Below are 17278 nucleotides of genomic sequence, written 5' to 3' on the forward strand. Positions count from 1 at the left end.
ATAAGTGCTGCTGTCAAAGCAAAATTTCCCTCATAGCACACTGCATGGTATAGACTGTCCTGTTGGGGCATAAAAGCAAGGCATTAAACTTCATTTCATTTCAATTTAAACGAGTCTTAATTGAGTTTCACATGAAACCTATTCTCAGATTGCCAAGTGAAATACAAGAAAGCCAATGAACTCACTTCTATATGGTAGCACAGGCAATGTACCCAATAACCTGATATTATTCAACAACATCATAATTTGCAGATAAAATGTAACATATTGCACAGTAAATAGTTTTATTACAATTTGACTTTTAATAATGGTGTATATTAAATAATTTATAGGCAGGTATGTAATTACCTATACCTGATACCTATAGTTGTAATTATATATTAATTACTTATATCAGGTATCAAGACTACCTGTGTGTTAGTTAATATCTAATTCAAGATATATATAAATTGAAACATAACAAATTTTGATCACTCGTGTATGATATAAAAACCTGGCATAGACCGAGCTAGTGACTGGATGCAACCAGTTGCTTGGTTTTTATTTTTATGTAAGCCTAGTGCTTATGTGGTTTGTATGGGATATGACTGTATACGCTCAGTTGCAAAGGCGGTCTATGCTGGCTTAAGGTTCTAAATTAAAATAGTAGTGACAAGAATTTTCCAGCTTGTAGTTCTTCAGATGGGGTCGATAAACCAATAAAGGTTTTAAAAACAAAAATCATTAGTATTAAGATAGTGACAAGAATTTTCCAATGTCTAGTTGTTTGGATGGGTTGATAAAACCTAGGTTTTGTGTACACGTTGACAGTTTGAATTTGAGAAAAGAGTAGGCAGTAGCACACCTGTCCAGGCAAAATTTCCATCACAACACACTTCATGGCGTATACCCGTCTTTATTGGTGCAGAATAATAGGACACAAACCCCATTTCTTGTTAAAAGTGATTTTGACATACATTCATACAATATTTATATGCATATAGGTTTCAATTAATGCTTGTAATTCAATGTATATTGTAAACCTGAATTAACACTTGTTGAAGATGGTGACACAGACAAGAAAGTGTGGGCTATGTAGGATCATATATCAGTATGGAAGTATAAAAAAACATGCATATTTGAGATAACTAAAATAAAAAGATATTTGAGTTGAATTTAAAAAAAAAAGATAAAAACTAAGATAAAGTGTAGTTTTATATCTACACTGATGAAATGAAATCAGGTGTAATATCCTACTGTTCTGTAGGCCACCGACTAGGTGAATGAAGACAGGCATATGCCATACATTGTGCTATGCAGGAAATTTTGCCTGGACAGCAGCGCTACAGCCTACTCTTATATCAATTTCCAACTGTCAAGGATTCTTTTAGATACATGCCAATGTGTACAAGGGAATGATTAGACACAGTCCTTTCCAGATCATTCGCCCTACACCACTGACAATGGGAAACCGCTTTGGCTACACTGATGAATGTACATGTATGTCACCATGGTGTGATAATATTGCATGCTATACAAGATAGTGTATTATTACATTAAATATACATACACTATTGACATTAAATATTTAACAGGTTGAAGTTTAATTAATCTTGTGCTGATACTCAAAGAATTCTGATCAATATAACGTGAGCTTTATTTGAATTAAATTAAAATATAATGTATTCTGTAATCTGATATCTGGCACAGGATTTATAGCAACAATAGTTGGTTTGGCAAATGAATTGTTTCTAACATGAAATAAGAATCATTGGCAGTAACCATTTTCATATTTTTACTTAATTTTTACAATCTTGTAGTTGGCTTTGCGAAAAAATTGTGCCCAGCATGACAAGTATAATTGGCAGCAAGCTTTTTTTTTTGATTATTTCATATTTTTCAAACTGTTGAATTGTCTGTTTAGTTATTGTGGTTTGTCTGTCATATCGATATTACTCCAGGTGGAAGTGGATGTTAAATCTTGTTTAGTCAATATTTGTACATAGTAATGTATAATAAACTGTGGTCAACAAAAGCATCCAATAAAATCTTGTAATATAACCCTTGAGGAGTTTGAATATCATAAAACGTGATATACTGTTCATATTGGCCTGTAGATATTAATAGTGACCCACATATATGGTGTTAGAATTTTCTCTATTTTAAGAAAGTATAATAAACCTATATATGACATTTCTAGCCTTGTGTTCACCACATTGATGAGGTGTCAAGATAAGAAACTTCTATTTTATCTAAAAACAAGTCAAAATCTCAGGTTCCTGATCATAAAATGTGGTTTTATTGCTTCAACTTTTGACCTGTTAAATGTATTTTAATAGACCTTAATATAAAGGTTCCAGAACAGAGAAGCGACTCTTGTGGGGAAATATAATGCAGTATCCTTAAAATCATTTTACTAATTAATGCCTTACAGGTACATGAATTGTTGAGTTGAGGTATCTACAAAGTTGGTGCAAGTTCTTTAGTCAGTTTTATGAGAAAATGCTTATTTTATAGATATAAAAGAAAAGTTGTGTCTTTAAACCATATCTCTGATTGTATTCGTTTAACTAATAACAATGATTGGAAAACTGCCTTTACTTAATATGTAAGCTTATGTATTCCACATAGCTCATTAAAAAGGTCATGTTGGAACCAAAATTTTGTTAAAGGAAAAGACAGATCTACTTGACACATACTAAGTCATTTCGAGACTAACATATGGTACAATTTTATTTCAATAATTTCCTTGGGCGAAGGTTGTGCAGTGGATCCTATGCCTTGTCCTTACATGCTTGGGACGGAGACCATGCAACTTGAGTCAATGACGGACCTTTTGATCTAAAGCGCACACATAAGACCACTCAACCACTCAACCGCCCTTAAGTTCTAAGGAAAAAAAAGTCTGCATAATATTGAATGGTGGTATAAAATTAGGTTTACCTGGTAAGCAATTAACTAACCGTTGCTCCAATTAGCAATGAGTATCATGTGTAAGACAAGGTATGCTTATCCATTCTAGAACACCCAATACCAATTTTTGTATTTAAATTATTGATTATTTTATGATTTCAGGTGGTATGATGTATTAATACAGTATCCTCGTAGTTTAAAGGCTATTAAACCACGACGTAAACCACCTATTAGTAATAAAGAAAACGTACAGGTAAATATTCAAATAAGCTTTCACTTTGAAAAAGTTATACAGTTGGGACCTCACCAGACTGAAATTGATAAGCTGAAGAACTTATATGTCAGTTAATTTACACATTACAAAATTAGAATTGTAAAGAATCTAATAGTTAAACACAACAATATAGTTTTTATGTGTAAAAACAATCACAAATATATTTAAAACTTGGGATAATGCTATCGATTGTCATTCTTTGAAAAAAATGTTTTGAGAGTTTCTAATTTTGTAATGTAGAGTCAAGTAGGGTTAGCTCCAATATAACAATAATTTCATGATCTGATCAGGGGGAATTCATTTCAGGACACTCTAATTTCTTATTCATGTAGTTATATTCCTTGATATATATTCTGTGTAATTTAAACTTGAATTACACTTTAAGAAAAATAAGAACCAATGAATATGTTAACTGTTCCTAACATCAGTTTTATATTGAAGGCCTAGCTTATAAAAATATACACAGAACAGTAAACAAGTGAAATAAAATTTGTATAATTAATCTCTTCATTTACGAACATAAATAATTCATGGTAGTATTTGTTATTGATTCAGAGACTCACGAAATTGTTCATTTGGATGAATAAAATATTGCCATTGATTTTCTGTTTGGTAAATGAAATAAAATATTCACAATAAAATATATTAATAAGTATTTTATTCTGTTTTGTAGCCATCCACGAATTCAAACAACAGATTTGTCATAGAGAAAGTCAAGGGTAAAAGTGATCTGCCATCTTTTTCTACGTATAGAGGAGTACGAAGTTTAAAGCATAAATACGACAAGAATTATCAGGATGGATTAAGGAAGAGCAGCAGCTTACAGGACATTTCCTCAGAAAATAAAGATTTAGGGGGAGACCTCATTAATACGAAATATCTTAGTAGTTCAGGGGACCAGATCAATTGTTATCGACGACTAGATCACGATTATCCTTTAGGAAGTCGACAACAAATTTTATCTGATCCAAAATATTCTAATCCTTATTTTACTGTTCCACGAACTTTGTGGCATCATTCTGGACGAAGTTCCTCTTCGTCTTCATCATCAGTGTTATCAACGACACCAGTGACCAGCACTCCAGCTCCAGGACATTCAGTATCCTCATCAGTACGTCGAGGTTCGCAGGAAGAAAATAAAAGAAGTAAGAGTGTGTCTGCTCTCGAAAGATCCCGCATTCATCGTGAGAGATCAACAAGCCTGAAGGATTTTCCGACTACCCTATCTTTACCTAGAGTTAGTCTGGACGATACTTCAAGGTCTGTTGTATCAGGGGCAGATAATTCTCAACCAGATACCCCAAGAGATGATGATACAGAAAGCAATGAAACAGATGAATTAAAGGTAAGCTGTTGATACTGATCAACCAATCTATTTATTTAAAATGACTGAGAACAGAGGATATTGTATAATATTAGATATTTATTATTTCGATAAATTATGTAATTCCCATATTATTAATTGTTTTATGCTTGTTTGTCAACCTCTTAACATTTTTAAGATATTATTACATGTCTGATACCATCTATGTATTAACCGATTTCCGACATACACTGGGGTAAACAATTCATAGATATTAGGTTATTGGAATTTAGAGAACGTCAAAATGATAGCTTGAGTTTTCAATGTACATGTGCCTTGTCATTTGGATTAGATGCAAGCCAAGGTGCACTTATGTAGTACATGGATGCTGTTTAGTACATATATGATGGACATTTGCACATATTGGTGTGAACGTGAAAGAAACATTTGCAGCTGGAATAGGGTGAGGCAGAAACTATGTTGTCCAGGCAAATTCCTCCCACTCGCATTGCATACATGACCATTGAAATGAAATATACCATTTGTTAGTTGGCTAATGCAGTCACGGTATCCGATGTATGTTGTAATACTTTATAATTTGTGAAGATGGTATGCCAATTACACCCCTTACCAAGTTACCATTCCTCCTTGATCTAACAAACTGTTACCTCGTTTGTATACTAATATAGGACAATTTCTCAAAAAAATAATCCTTTTAATTTGAACTGATTTAATTAAGGTATGTAAATGCCGTAACATACACCTGATATTTAAATAAACAATTTAAAATTTCTGTTGATTATATTTTTTGAGAAACCTGTCAGTAAAGTCAATTATTTTAATTTATTTTTTGTTTGTTTATTTATTGCAAGGAATATAAACTAAAATTATTTTCTAAAAGTTTGCTGTATAATTTATTAATTTCAAGTTTTGATTGAATTTTAATTGAATTGATATTAGATATTTTAAAGGGATTTAATCCTGTATCATGATATTAAGAAAGAATGAATAATTTGTTTTAGATGGCTCGAAGCTCTGAATTAAATTCTGGAAGTCGTTCCAACATTAACGCCCTACCCAAACCTGAGCAATCGAACACGATTTTTGAGGCAAGTATATCATCATCCAATGCTTTTCCTACATGTAGCTCTGTTTATCCTGTTTACGTCACATCCTTATTCCCAGAACATAATATTGTCTTATTGAATAGCTGATCAGGTTCTGAATCTAGTAAGGTTCTGTTAGACCCTTTGAAAGATCATCTTTTTAATTTAGTTTTCAATTATTTTCTAATATTATTTATTTAATCAACGTAGAGTATAGTATGTTGTCTTCCTGAGTGAATAAACAAGAATAATTGTCTTAATGAGACAGACAAGAATAATTGTCTTAATGAGAGTAGAATAGACAAGAATAATTGTCTTAATGAGAGTCTTAATGAGATAATTAGGTAAAAGCATGAAGATTCAGTTGTTTTGAATGATTAACTCCTGCATGTTTTAAGTAAGTTAAAATAGAAGGGTATATGAAGGTGAGGTTTGGTGTATACATTGTTAATATTTACACTCCCTGCTATATATCTCATTACCTACATGCATTTACCCAAGCATGCACCTGCTGTGATATTTATCGAATTTTCTACCAAAACAATAATGATAGTTAGAACCTTTTCCTAAGAGGCAAACGTGTTAGGTCTGTATATTCAAACTGTCTGATTCTGGCAGGTGTATACAATGTACACCTTAATGTACCTATATATTTGTAGAATTCTCGTAGACTAAACTATTGATTGAAAAAAGCATGGCAGGTATATCTATTTCAATCGCTGTTTATTAGTATTATATACGTGCATGTAATCTATGTTAGCGTGTAATAGAAGCCTGGATTTAAATATCTGGCATCACCCTCAAACACAGGCATTAACTTTTTATGTTCAAAGAGAATTATTAGAATTAACGCATCAATTTTCATTACACAGGATCTGGTTTATATGAAAAAGGGCTGGTTAATCAAGTTAGGAAAAGTTGAAAAGGTAATTTTAATCATCCAGTTCATAATGCATTAATTGGTATCTTGTTTTCCTGAGTGTGATAACTTTATCTGCTTAAAATGGACTTGAATCCATTTTTTAAAAAAATGATATCTCTACAGCGTTATTTCCCTGGTTGATAAGAACCTTCCAGAGTTTACAAACCCAGTTCTCAACTGTCAGGTATGGCACTAGGAAAATGACATGGAACAAAAAACCTGACATCCATCTATATATACTGTGGCATGTGAAAGATCCATTGGGAGTTGAAATTTGAAGAAGAGTAGGGGGGAATGCCTCTGTCCAGGCAAAATTCTCTGCACTTTGCATTGCACATGAAATTTACCATATGTTAGTCTCAAAATGACTGAAGTATTGTGTTAACAAGTACACCTTTAACAATCCTTTAACATTATTTCAGGAACCAAAGAAACATTGGTTTGTTTTGGCAGGAAATTCCCTCCATTATTATAAAGATGCTAAAGCAGAGGATTCTAATAATCTGGATGGAAGGATTGATTTATCAACGTGTTATGAGGTGTCAGAAGTTAGCTTACCTAGAAACTATGGCTTTAAAATCAAGGTGAGTTTGTATGTAGTCTATCATACTAAGGGAGGTAACTCTGGATCTAAAAAAATAGATTTTATTAAGTCTTCTTTATTGGTCTGCTCACATTATACAGTCATATAGATAAACTAGATCTTTCTGTGAAGATCATATACTTAATTTAACTTTCAGAAGAGTAAACATACCTTTCCGTGAAGATCATATACTTAATTCAACTTTTAGAACAGTAAACATACATATCATATACTTTTATCTTATAACACAATGTTGGTGTCTTGGTGACGTCTATACAGTCTATAGGAGCAACGAGGAGATTGTTTTAATTGTAGCCTTGGTATACAATGTCATCTATTTTTCCTGAGTTCGAGAGAATACTTCACTGTTGTTTTATTACTATTCCATATTCTCCCAGCATATACATATGGTCTAGGAAATAGATTGGACACAGAGTTCTTCCTGTTGCTGTATAATATAGAAGTTTATCTCCAGTCAGTAGCTCATCTTTTAAAATATTTCAATTTATTTATGTTTCAGACTAGAAATGGAGAATATCAGTTGGCTGCCATGACATCTGGCATTCGTAATAATTGGATGAAAGCCTTACGTCTGTGTATGGATCTTCACAACTCTAGTGCTAAAAGAAAACATGCTTCATCTCTTGCTGGAAAAGCTTTGATGGGTCTGACAGCTAGAGCCTCTGATGATTTCGAAGTTAGTGGTGCTTCAGGTGGAACTAAAGCTGTGACAAATCCCTCCGGGGAAACAGCTTTCCAATTAGTTGGAAGTCGAAGAGAAACAAAGAATATTCGCAGACATCATTCTGACGTCAATCCTGGAAATGTCAGTAAAGTTTTGTCTGTTTCAGAGTTTTCAGGCGCTTTGGATACGGCAAACCTCAATCTATCATCGTCTACTGTTAGTAACGAGAGTCCGGGAACAGGAACAGGTTCCAGTTCAGCATCAGATACCACTGAGGAGGATAGATCTCGTTCTTCTAGAATACCTAAGCACCATGGTAGTACTAGCAGTCAAGATTCCTTGTCGTGGTCACAATCATCGGCACCAATCAGACGATACGTGGAAGGAAGTGACAGTATCCCTTCATCTTCTACGTCATCATCTGATCATCCCAGACGATCGAAACATAATATTACCATTGATGTTAAAAAGGAAGAAGAGAGACGGGATCAGTTAAGACGTGGTAAATCGCCTAGTGCTAGGATCAAGGAGAAATCAAGGTCAACAAAAGCACCACGATTACATTCACCGCCACCAGAAGAAGAATATTCTAGTAAATACAGTTTACCTGCCCAGGGATCTGATGATGACATAACTCAGGTAAAATGACCCTTTGACTCTTACTAATGCTGATGGGGTTTGGTGGTTGAGTGGTCTAATGCTGCACTTTAGATCATAAAGTCTGTCATTGAATCAAATGGCGTGGTTTCCATCCCAAGCTTGTACACAAAAGGAGTGTAGTCGCCTGTCCATCATCCTGGGTTTTCTCCAACTGCTCTGGTTTTCTCCCACTGTTAAACACCCCTATAGAAATAAACATGAACAAAATGTTAGTCATATTTATAATTATTACAAATTCCAGTGACTAGATGACCTTTGAGTCAAAGATTTTGAACCAGTCTAAACACAAAACTAAAACACAATTTTGATTTTCCTACTTGCTCACATTATTACACTGTACATGTGAAGACCATACAATTTACAGATTGTTTTAACAAATTCTGATTTTTGATTCTTTTATTTTTGGAAGAGAAATAAACGCACTGGTTTGTTTTATAGATATTTTCATTCAACTATTATGGTATTACAGTGTTTAATTAGAACAGAATATCCCAGCTTTGTATTGAAGCACAGGATATTCTAACAAATATTTGATCCAAAACCAAAAGGTGCCATTTTTTTATTCTAGCCCTGCCCATTAACAGTCTTTCATATCTGTGGTCGAAAAAGATTATTTCATAAAACGTCCATAAGTGAAAAAATATATATTATGTTATTTGTTGAATGAATATTTTTGCAAGAAATTATTTGATGTTTTATAGATATTTTCATTCAACTATTATGGTATTACAGTGTTTAATTAGAACAGAATATCCCAGCTTTGTATTGAAGCACAGGATATTCTAACAAATATTTGATCCAAAACCAAAAAGTGCCATTTTTTTATTCTAGCCCTGCCCATTAACAGTCTTTCATATCTGTGGTCGAAAAAGATTATTTCATAAAACGTCCATAAGTGAAAAAATATATATTATGTTATTTGTTGAATGAATATTTTTGCAAGAAATTATTTGAAAATTACATGTATACTATTATTTTCAGGAATTATATCATGATGCCATGGATACAACAGATGGTCGTTCTGATCAAGCAGCTAATATGAAAGATGGCATGTTGGTAGAACTTTTAGAAACAGAGGTGGGAATCACACCCTTTTCTCATACACAAATCTGTCTACTTTTGACTTAATCACAAAGAGTTAAGCCATAACAGTCAAATTAAACTGTAGTGGGAATCAGCCACATGGTTCATGATCCGAGTACTCAGCTCATTTAACAATAATTTTGATAACCCCCGTAAATATACAAGCTTGCTGATTATTCATAACAGGTCCATCCAGTATTCTCACCACTAATGATGTTATTTTATAGGTTGAATCATTAAAAGAGAGTCTAGATCATAAAGAAGAAGAGTTAGTTAAGATGCAGGAAGCTAATCTAGATTTAAAGAACCGTCTTCAATCTACCAGTGATTCACAGGTTAGTCTATGGCTCAATAACATTAAAAAATTTTCCCATGCGCTACTTATCTTCTTGTTGTTCTTGGGGGCAACACTCGACATGAAACTTGGCATATTGCTCATTGATTGAAAGACTTCAATTTTTGATATGATGTCAGATTTAAGGTCATGTTCAGTTCTGGTTCATATAGTAATATGTTATTGCAGCAGAGTTGGCCGAAGTCTGTCTTTCTAACTTTAATTCACATGTAAATACTATATAAATGAATGCATGTTATTCCATCTATAACCAAATAAATATATTTGTATATTTTAGGGTAGTTTAGATAGATATAGTGGAAGTAAACAGTTAGAGGCATCACAGGTAAAGAGATATTATTTTATCCCAAATCTGACATCAGTTTTGTCTTTTGATATAAGGATGTCAAAGACATGCAAATCAGCTTTTCCCAAAGCTAGGATTAAGGGGGATTGGGTGTCTGTCATTAAGTCAAGTGGTGTGGTTTTCGATCCCAGGCTTGTACATGACAAGTAGGGTCGCTTACCTAATGATGTGGATTTTCTGTAGGTTCTGCAGTTTTCCCTTCACTTCTAAAGACCCCATTGTTAAACTCTGACTAAAGAATCCGTTGCATGAAGTTTTTTCTCTTAAATAAAGAAGTCTGAAAGTCGATGTTAATCCCCAATTCGTTCTGCCCATACACACCTTAAAATCATCCATGCTATGAAGAATTAAGATTTTTAAACCTTTAAATAATATAAATTATATTTTATTTTACAGATTCAAAGTATGAAAAGGCAGATGAAAGATTCAAAGGATTCCGTCCAGAGACAGAAAAATGAAATAGATAATCTTAAATCTAAATTAGATATGTCGGTCTCAAAACTTACAGGTACTGAGAAAGCACTGTCGGAAGCCCTTAAAGAACTCAAGCAAGAAAAAGAAAGGTTCCTTAAATTAACAAATGAATGGAATCGACGAATTCGTACCCTTGAAGGACAGTTGAAGGATTCCTCCAGCAAACTTGAACGTAATAAAGAGAATCTAGTCAGTAAAGAACGGGAATGTCGTAGACTGGAGACCGAAATGAAAGGAGCTTTACAGAAAACACGAGAATATGAACGTGAAATTTTAAAACTGAAAGCTATCGAAAATGAATATCAAGTTCTAAAAGAAAAGTTTGATGATAAGGAACATGATATTGTTACATTACGCAATCAAGTCCGCGATAGGGAAGCTCAGTGTAAAAAACTGGAAGCTGAACTTGAAGAAATGGAAAAGTCGAATTCTAATGAACAAGATGCTCTGGAGAACCACATTGAACAGCTTCAGAGTAAGTTATGTGCTGCTCATCAGAGGCAGACAACAGTCACCATTACCAACAATATGGCAGACATTCTGCTAGAAAAAGATGAAATTATTCATAAACTTGAAGAAAAATTGTCCGAGAAAGACAGAAAAATTATTGATATGTCTGAAGAACTGCAAGCAGAAATGAGTGAAAATGCAGAATTGATCAGCAATGTTGATATTCTACAAGGTGAAAGACAGGAACTCCTTGAAAAGATTGAAAGACTTCAAACAGTTCAAACTAAATTATCCAAACTAGAATCGGAGAACCTGTCCTTAAAGATGATCATTGATCAATTGAAGAGGGATGATAAATCAGGAAGTCTCGACCAAAAAGAAAGGAATCAGTTTAACAAAACTATTCAAGGTCTGAATAAGCAGGTACAAGAACTGCAGCTTCAGCTTATGGAGAAATTTGAGGATTTAGACAGATCTCTAGGATCCTCAAGTCATCTCGATAGTCAGGAGCTACTTCATACCGTACTAGTGGTCGACTCAGAACTCAAAGATGTCAACGCCATGTTGCTTACTCTTCGAAAGAAATTTGATGCTTATCTTGATACTCAACAGGGTGAAAATTTAACCAAGCTGATTTCATTGGCTGATATGATTGAAGATATTGGCCGCAAGTGTCAGTCGGTTCAAGAGGTTTTGAAAGAAGTACCACAATCTCCTCCTCTGTCACCTGTGAGTCAGTCACCAGAATACTCACATGAAATAACCGTGGATTCCAAATCCAACCCCAAAGAAATCTTCTCAGAATACAAAGGTTTAAAGAATAAATTTGACAGTGCTGTGTCTGAATTGAAGAAGCTCCGTAAAGAGATGACCAACATTTACAGTAATTACGACAAATTAGAAAAAGAAGATACCAAAGTCAAAAGTCAGCTGATGGGATTAGAGGAAGCCTATAAAAGTCAACTTGAATCCATGATGAAGAGAGTCGAGACCCTCACGACCAAATTAGATCAAGTCAAGAACCCTGCTCAAACAAATCCTTCTAAAGTAAAACCATCAAAAACTCAACAACATGATCTGTTTGGCATGTCACAGGAAGTAGAGAAATTGTTGGACGAACTTGACAGCAAGTTTGAAGAAGTAGAGAAAAATATTGCGAAAGGAACTTCACCACCCACAGCGGACCAGAAAAATAAAAAGTCAAGGATGTCTGTTTCTCCGGATGAGATTATCGGACAGCTGAAACAGATGAAAGTGCAACTTGATCACACTAATGTTAAGTTAAAGGATATTTCTGAAGAATTAACACCTAAAAAGAGTGCAAAGCCAGAACATGGCTCTGGAACTCATCTTCAGAAACGTTTGTCTGAGTATGGTCAGAAGATCGACACCATGACCAATAATCTGGAGAAAACAAGCATCGAGTCAGATGATGTTGGCAATATTGGACAATCTGATGGTCAGGAAATAGCATTTGAAGATTGTTTGACAGAAATCCGGGAAAGAATTGTAGAAATTGGAGAACAGCTTGATGCCATCGAAGATGATTCCTCAGAATCAGAATCCGAAGAGGATGAAGATGAAACCACCATTGATGATGTCCGAGAGAAATTATCAAACCTTTTAGAATTTGTTCAAGAACATTCCAAGCTTTCGTCTTTTGATTGGAAAGTTTTGGATAAAATGACAAGACAACATTCTGCCATAATGAGATCAAAAGCTACCAAACAAGAAACAGTTACAAGAGAAGATAGGCTTAAGTTGTATGCTGATCGTGTTTCCATAGAAGCTGTGATATTAGGAGAAATGGCCACATTATTACAAAACAAATACACAGATACACCTTCTAATCCTTTATTTAATGAAATGAACAATTTGAATAATTTAATTTTAGTTTTACATCAGCAATTAGACCTAGAATCTCGTCATTTAACTTTTGAAAATCGTGTTGACGATGTTTTATCATCGTACGCTGATATTTTAGCCGAAAGAATTGTGTTAGAAAGTGATTTATGTGATAAGCAATGTGTGGCAAGCAAAGGACAGGTTACCATGCTGGCCATGGAAGGGTTAACTCGTTCACAAATCGACTGTCAAATCAACGAAACCTTAAATAGGCCACTAAATGAACTTGAATCTGTGTCTTCTCACATAGTGTCCCGAGCTTTGATTCAAGGAGAATTAACTTGTGCTTTACAAAAAGTTAAAAAACATGTGAACACTTCTATTGGGTCATCTGCTCAGCAACAAATACAGAAAGAATATGGTTTCCAGCAATTAAAATCTAGGGAGGGTACTGTTTTGGATTTCTGTGAGCAATATGAAAATAAAATGGTCGAGGCATTGGCTCTAATTGTCGCGAGGCAAGCTGATGAATTAACAATTGAACAGGGACCAGTCAGTGTTCTGGAAGCCGTGTGTTCAGAAATATCTACCATTATGGAAAAACATATCCAAAGTTATAAACAAAAAATTCGTACCGCGAATGAAACACAAACTGCTCATAAGTTTGATATGATAGTGTCTAGATTAAGGTCAGATCGCGAGATGGTTTTAAACGACATCAAAAAACGGCACGACCATTATACAGAACTTTTAGCAAAAGATGAGGACATAGACGAACCTCAAGTTCTGTTTCAATCATTAGATAACACCATTAATAGTTTTGGTGAAATTTTATCGAAAAAAGCAATTATTTTAGCCATTTCTTCTTTTGTCAGTGAAATGTACGAGGCAAAAGATCTCTCGGTTTATGAAGAGGACGATGAACGCGACTCCATCTCATCTACAGCAGACGTCGATAGAGGTGTCAGATTCTTTATGAGAAATTTAAGTGACTATTTGCAACAGGAATCTCTCAGTAAACAAAATATAGTTTTAGAACTTCAAAAATCTGATCAATTAACTGCTAGTTCTTCTCCTGATAGTTTGATTGTATCACTTCCCGATTTAACTCAATATCCAAAACACTTGTCTCCTTACGCTGAGAATCTAGTCCGTGAAGCCGTGTTTCAGTCGCAAATGACGTACATGATGTTGAAAATGAGACTGGAACATGAACAAGAATTATCACAGCATAAGAAAATGCATGGAAAATTTACGCGAGGGGAAAGCGAGGAATCTGAGGTAGACTTCAATACGGCTCTAGCGCCTCTTGAAGAAGTCCTTGACAGTAAATTTGAAGATGAAAGTGAGGTTCTTCACATGTTTTTTCAGCAACTTGAAGCTTTACGTCAGTCGTTTAATGCAACAGAATCTCCAGCATTAGAAGAAGAAATGCAACAACTTGAACATATGTTAGAACAAGAGATGATGGCAGCTCATGAACGTCATGAAGTTCAAGTGGAAGTTTTTAAACAGGTAATTTTATATTCACTTTTCATGTCTTGTCTTAAATATTTTACACACTGCCGTTAATCATTCAGAAGAAGCTTCAGATTTATATAGGTGGATGTGTGTGTGTGTGACACAGTGTCATATTTATATAGGGGGAGGTGTAGAAACAGTTTCAGATTTATATAGGGGGAGGTGTAGATACAGTTTCAGATTTATATAGGGGAGGTGTAGAAACAGTTTCAGATTTATATAGAAGCGGTATAAATACAGTTGCAGATTTATATAGGGGGAGGTGTTTCAGATTTATATAGAGGAGGTAAAGATACAGTTTCAGATTTATATAAAGGCGGTATAGATACAGTTTCAGATTTATACAGGGGGAGGTGTTCAGATTTATATAGGGAGAGGTATAGAAACAGTTTCAGATTTATATAGAGGAGGTAAAGATACAGTCTCAGATTTATCGTTAAATTTTTAATCCATAGAAATCTCTGCTATCCGATAATCTAGAGAGTTGACTATAGGTTGGTCATGTGAATAAATGTCTAAATGATAATTTATATAACATTTGAAGCCACCAGAAGAAAGACCTGCAAGAGGCAACTTTAGCTCTTACTAAATACATCTTTAATATAATTCATCTTCCAAATTTCATGTATTAAAAGAAATATATGGATGAATATATTATAATTTCAGGAGTTGAGTAAGATTGAAAAGATTTGGGAGTGTCGTGAGAATGCTCGGTATGAATGTCGTGATCGTATGGAAGATTTGGAAGAAGAGTTAAACTATATAAAGTCTGAACATGAAGAAGAAGTAGAGAGAATGAAACAAGATGTGTTGACAGCTGTTGGTGCTATCAGAGCTAATGAAGAACTTTCTGAAACAAATCTGACAGAAAAAGTACAAAATCTCATTCATCAACTTGCTTCACAGAAACGTAATTACAAGGTAAGCAATTAGTTTAAATTACTACATTGTGTTGTATCTAGGATAATTAAAGTCTGTGATCCTATCGAAAGATTTAACCCAACACTTATAGGTGGCACTGGCTTGTTTATAGTGTCTGCAAAGGATGTTGAATGTTGTGAAACTGTTAATTCATTATATTATTGTAAACTAGCAGGATACCCGGATACTTGATTTTATTTACTGAACTGAACCGTGTTTGGATTCGTATTACTTTTAGAGATTCAACTTCCACAAAATTGTAGTTTACAAATGATTCAAATCCATCAAATGACATTCAAAGGCATTGATTGTCATATATTGCTTTCAAACTTAATAAAGTCGGAAGTATGGGGACCAATTGAGCCTAGAATATGATACGAGAGAATGATATATTTTGTTACCTTGATTATGAAGTACATTTTGATGTTTTATTATACTTTTAGCTGTTCCTAGATGGTATAAAGAGAAAGATTCATAGTTTAGATAAGAATGAAATATTAAAGAAAATTGAGGAACAATTGAACAATTTAAAAAGATCAGCATCACAAGATGATGTGAGTTTCACTGGTCAATATTATCTAAGTATTTCCCCACACTCTGGTCTATATATTGCAGTACCATCATAGATGATGTTATTATGATAAATATATATATATATATAGCTGATATTATGAATGCATATAATTACAAAAAGAGTGAGACATTGAAATCAAATGAGGTTTTACGTCCTACTTTCCTGCACCAACCAGGCTAATGAAGACAGGCATACTTCTGAAGGGAAATTGTGCCTGGTCTGCAGCGCTACAGCCTACTTTTATTTCGAATTCCAACTGACAAGGTTGTACATGGGACCTCGGTTTTTTGTAATATCTGAAAGATGACACTGTTCCCTTCGAGGCACTGCATCTTGCACCACTGACAAGGGTAAACCACACCAACACAAGGATTGAACCTGGTACCTGAGCGTGGTTTCGATTCCCTGGTTGTATGTGACAAGGAGAAGGGTGGGTTTTCTCCGGGTCCTCCCACCTGCTAAAGACCCCTACGCACAAGCGAATTATAGAAATAAAATCGAACCATATAGTCCTGAAATGACCTAGTTACACCTTAAACCCCATCTCTCTCTCTCTCTCTCTCTCTCTCTCTCTCTCTCTCTGGTAGTCAGGTTAGTGAGCCAGTGCATTAGTCACTGAGCCATTGTAGTGTCAGATATTTCTGGAATGGTGTGGTAGAGGCATTCCCTTACAATATTTGGAATTTTTGTCATTTGGACACATGGCATTGTTGTGAATGGTGGCATACCTTGAGTAGCCCATTTCTGGAGATAATAAATATTGCACTTAGAACTTTATATTTTTTTTGAAAAATAGTTCAATAGCTAAATGGGTCATGTATTTGATAGCTGATGGCTTCATTTATTTATTTCAGGATATGTATTCAATGACGAGTTCTACATCCGAGTCCGATTTATCTCATACTGATGCTGTTGATGGTGGAGAGGAAATCAAAGCAACAGACGTCAGACCAATTAAATTAAAAAGTTCATCAGTAAGTTGAGGATAAATCTTTATTTGAAATTACATTACATTTGTAGGTACTAAAATTATGAAAAGACTTATAGCTCAAGTCTAGAGAACATGCAAAATACATGTACAGTAACCTGCATATTAAATTGATGAAGTCCTAATGTCTGAGAATGTTGCTAAATTTTATGGTGTATCCTTCTGACATTATAGATATTATATATTTTAAAAGTTATGTGTTTTATGTGCTGTCAAAGTTATTAATGCCATTCGGATAGGATGAAAAACTGAGGTGCACCAGTGTACACATAAAAAATCCTTGACAGTAGCTAAAA

At 34.3% G+C, this 17278-nt stretch overlaps 1 protein-coding gene across 2 annotated transcripts in view; it reads left to right on the forward strand.

The window, feature by feature from the left end:
* The window catches only part of LOC126810588 (golgin subfamily A member 4), a 76202-nt gene that overhangs the window by 50657 nt on the left and 8267 nt on the right, over nucleotides 1–17278 (forward strand). Inside the window, exons 5-17 of one of the 2 annotated variants that reach the window (XM_050535737.2) lie at nucleotides 3055–3145; nucleotides 3840–4511; nucleotides 5492–5578; nucleotides 6448–6501; nucleotides 6920–7081; nucleotides 7601–8404; nucleotides 9407–9502; nucleotides 9736–9843; nucleotides 10141–10188; nucleotides 10606–14493; nucleotides 15166–15420; nucleotides 15864–15974; nucleotides 16849–16968. In XM_050535737.2, the coding sequence (XP_050391694.1) occupies nucleotides 3055–3145; nucleotides 3840–4511; nucleotides 5492–5578; nucleotides 6448–6501; nucleotides 6920–7081; nucleotides 7601–8404; nucleotides 9407–9502; nucleotides 9736–9843; nucleotides 10141–10188; nucleotides 10606–14493; nucleotides 15166–15420; nucleotides 15864–15974; nucleotides 16849–16968 (6496 nt within the window). The remainder of the gene's footprint in view (nucleotides 1–3054; nucleotides 3146–3839; nucleotides 4512–5491; nucleotides 5579–6447; nucleotides 6502–6919; nucleotides 7082–7600; nucleotides 8405–9406; nucleotides 9503–9735; nucleotides 9844–10140; nucleotides 10189–10605; nucleotides 14494–15165; nucleotides 15421–15863; nucleotides 15975–16848; nucleotides 16969–17278) is intronic. The other variant, XM_050535738.2, reaches the window with a different exon arrangement.

Source organism: Patella vulgata, chromosome 2 (genome assembly GCF_932274485.2).
Source record: "Patella vulgata chromosome 2, xgPatVulg1.2, whole genome shotgun sequence".
NCBI lineage: Eukaryota > Metazoa > Mollusca > Gastropoda > Patellidae > Patella > Patella vulgata.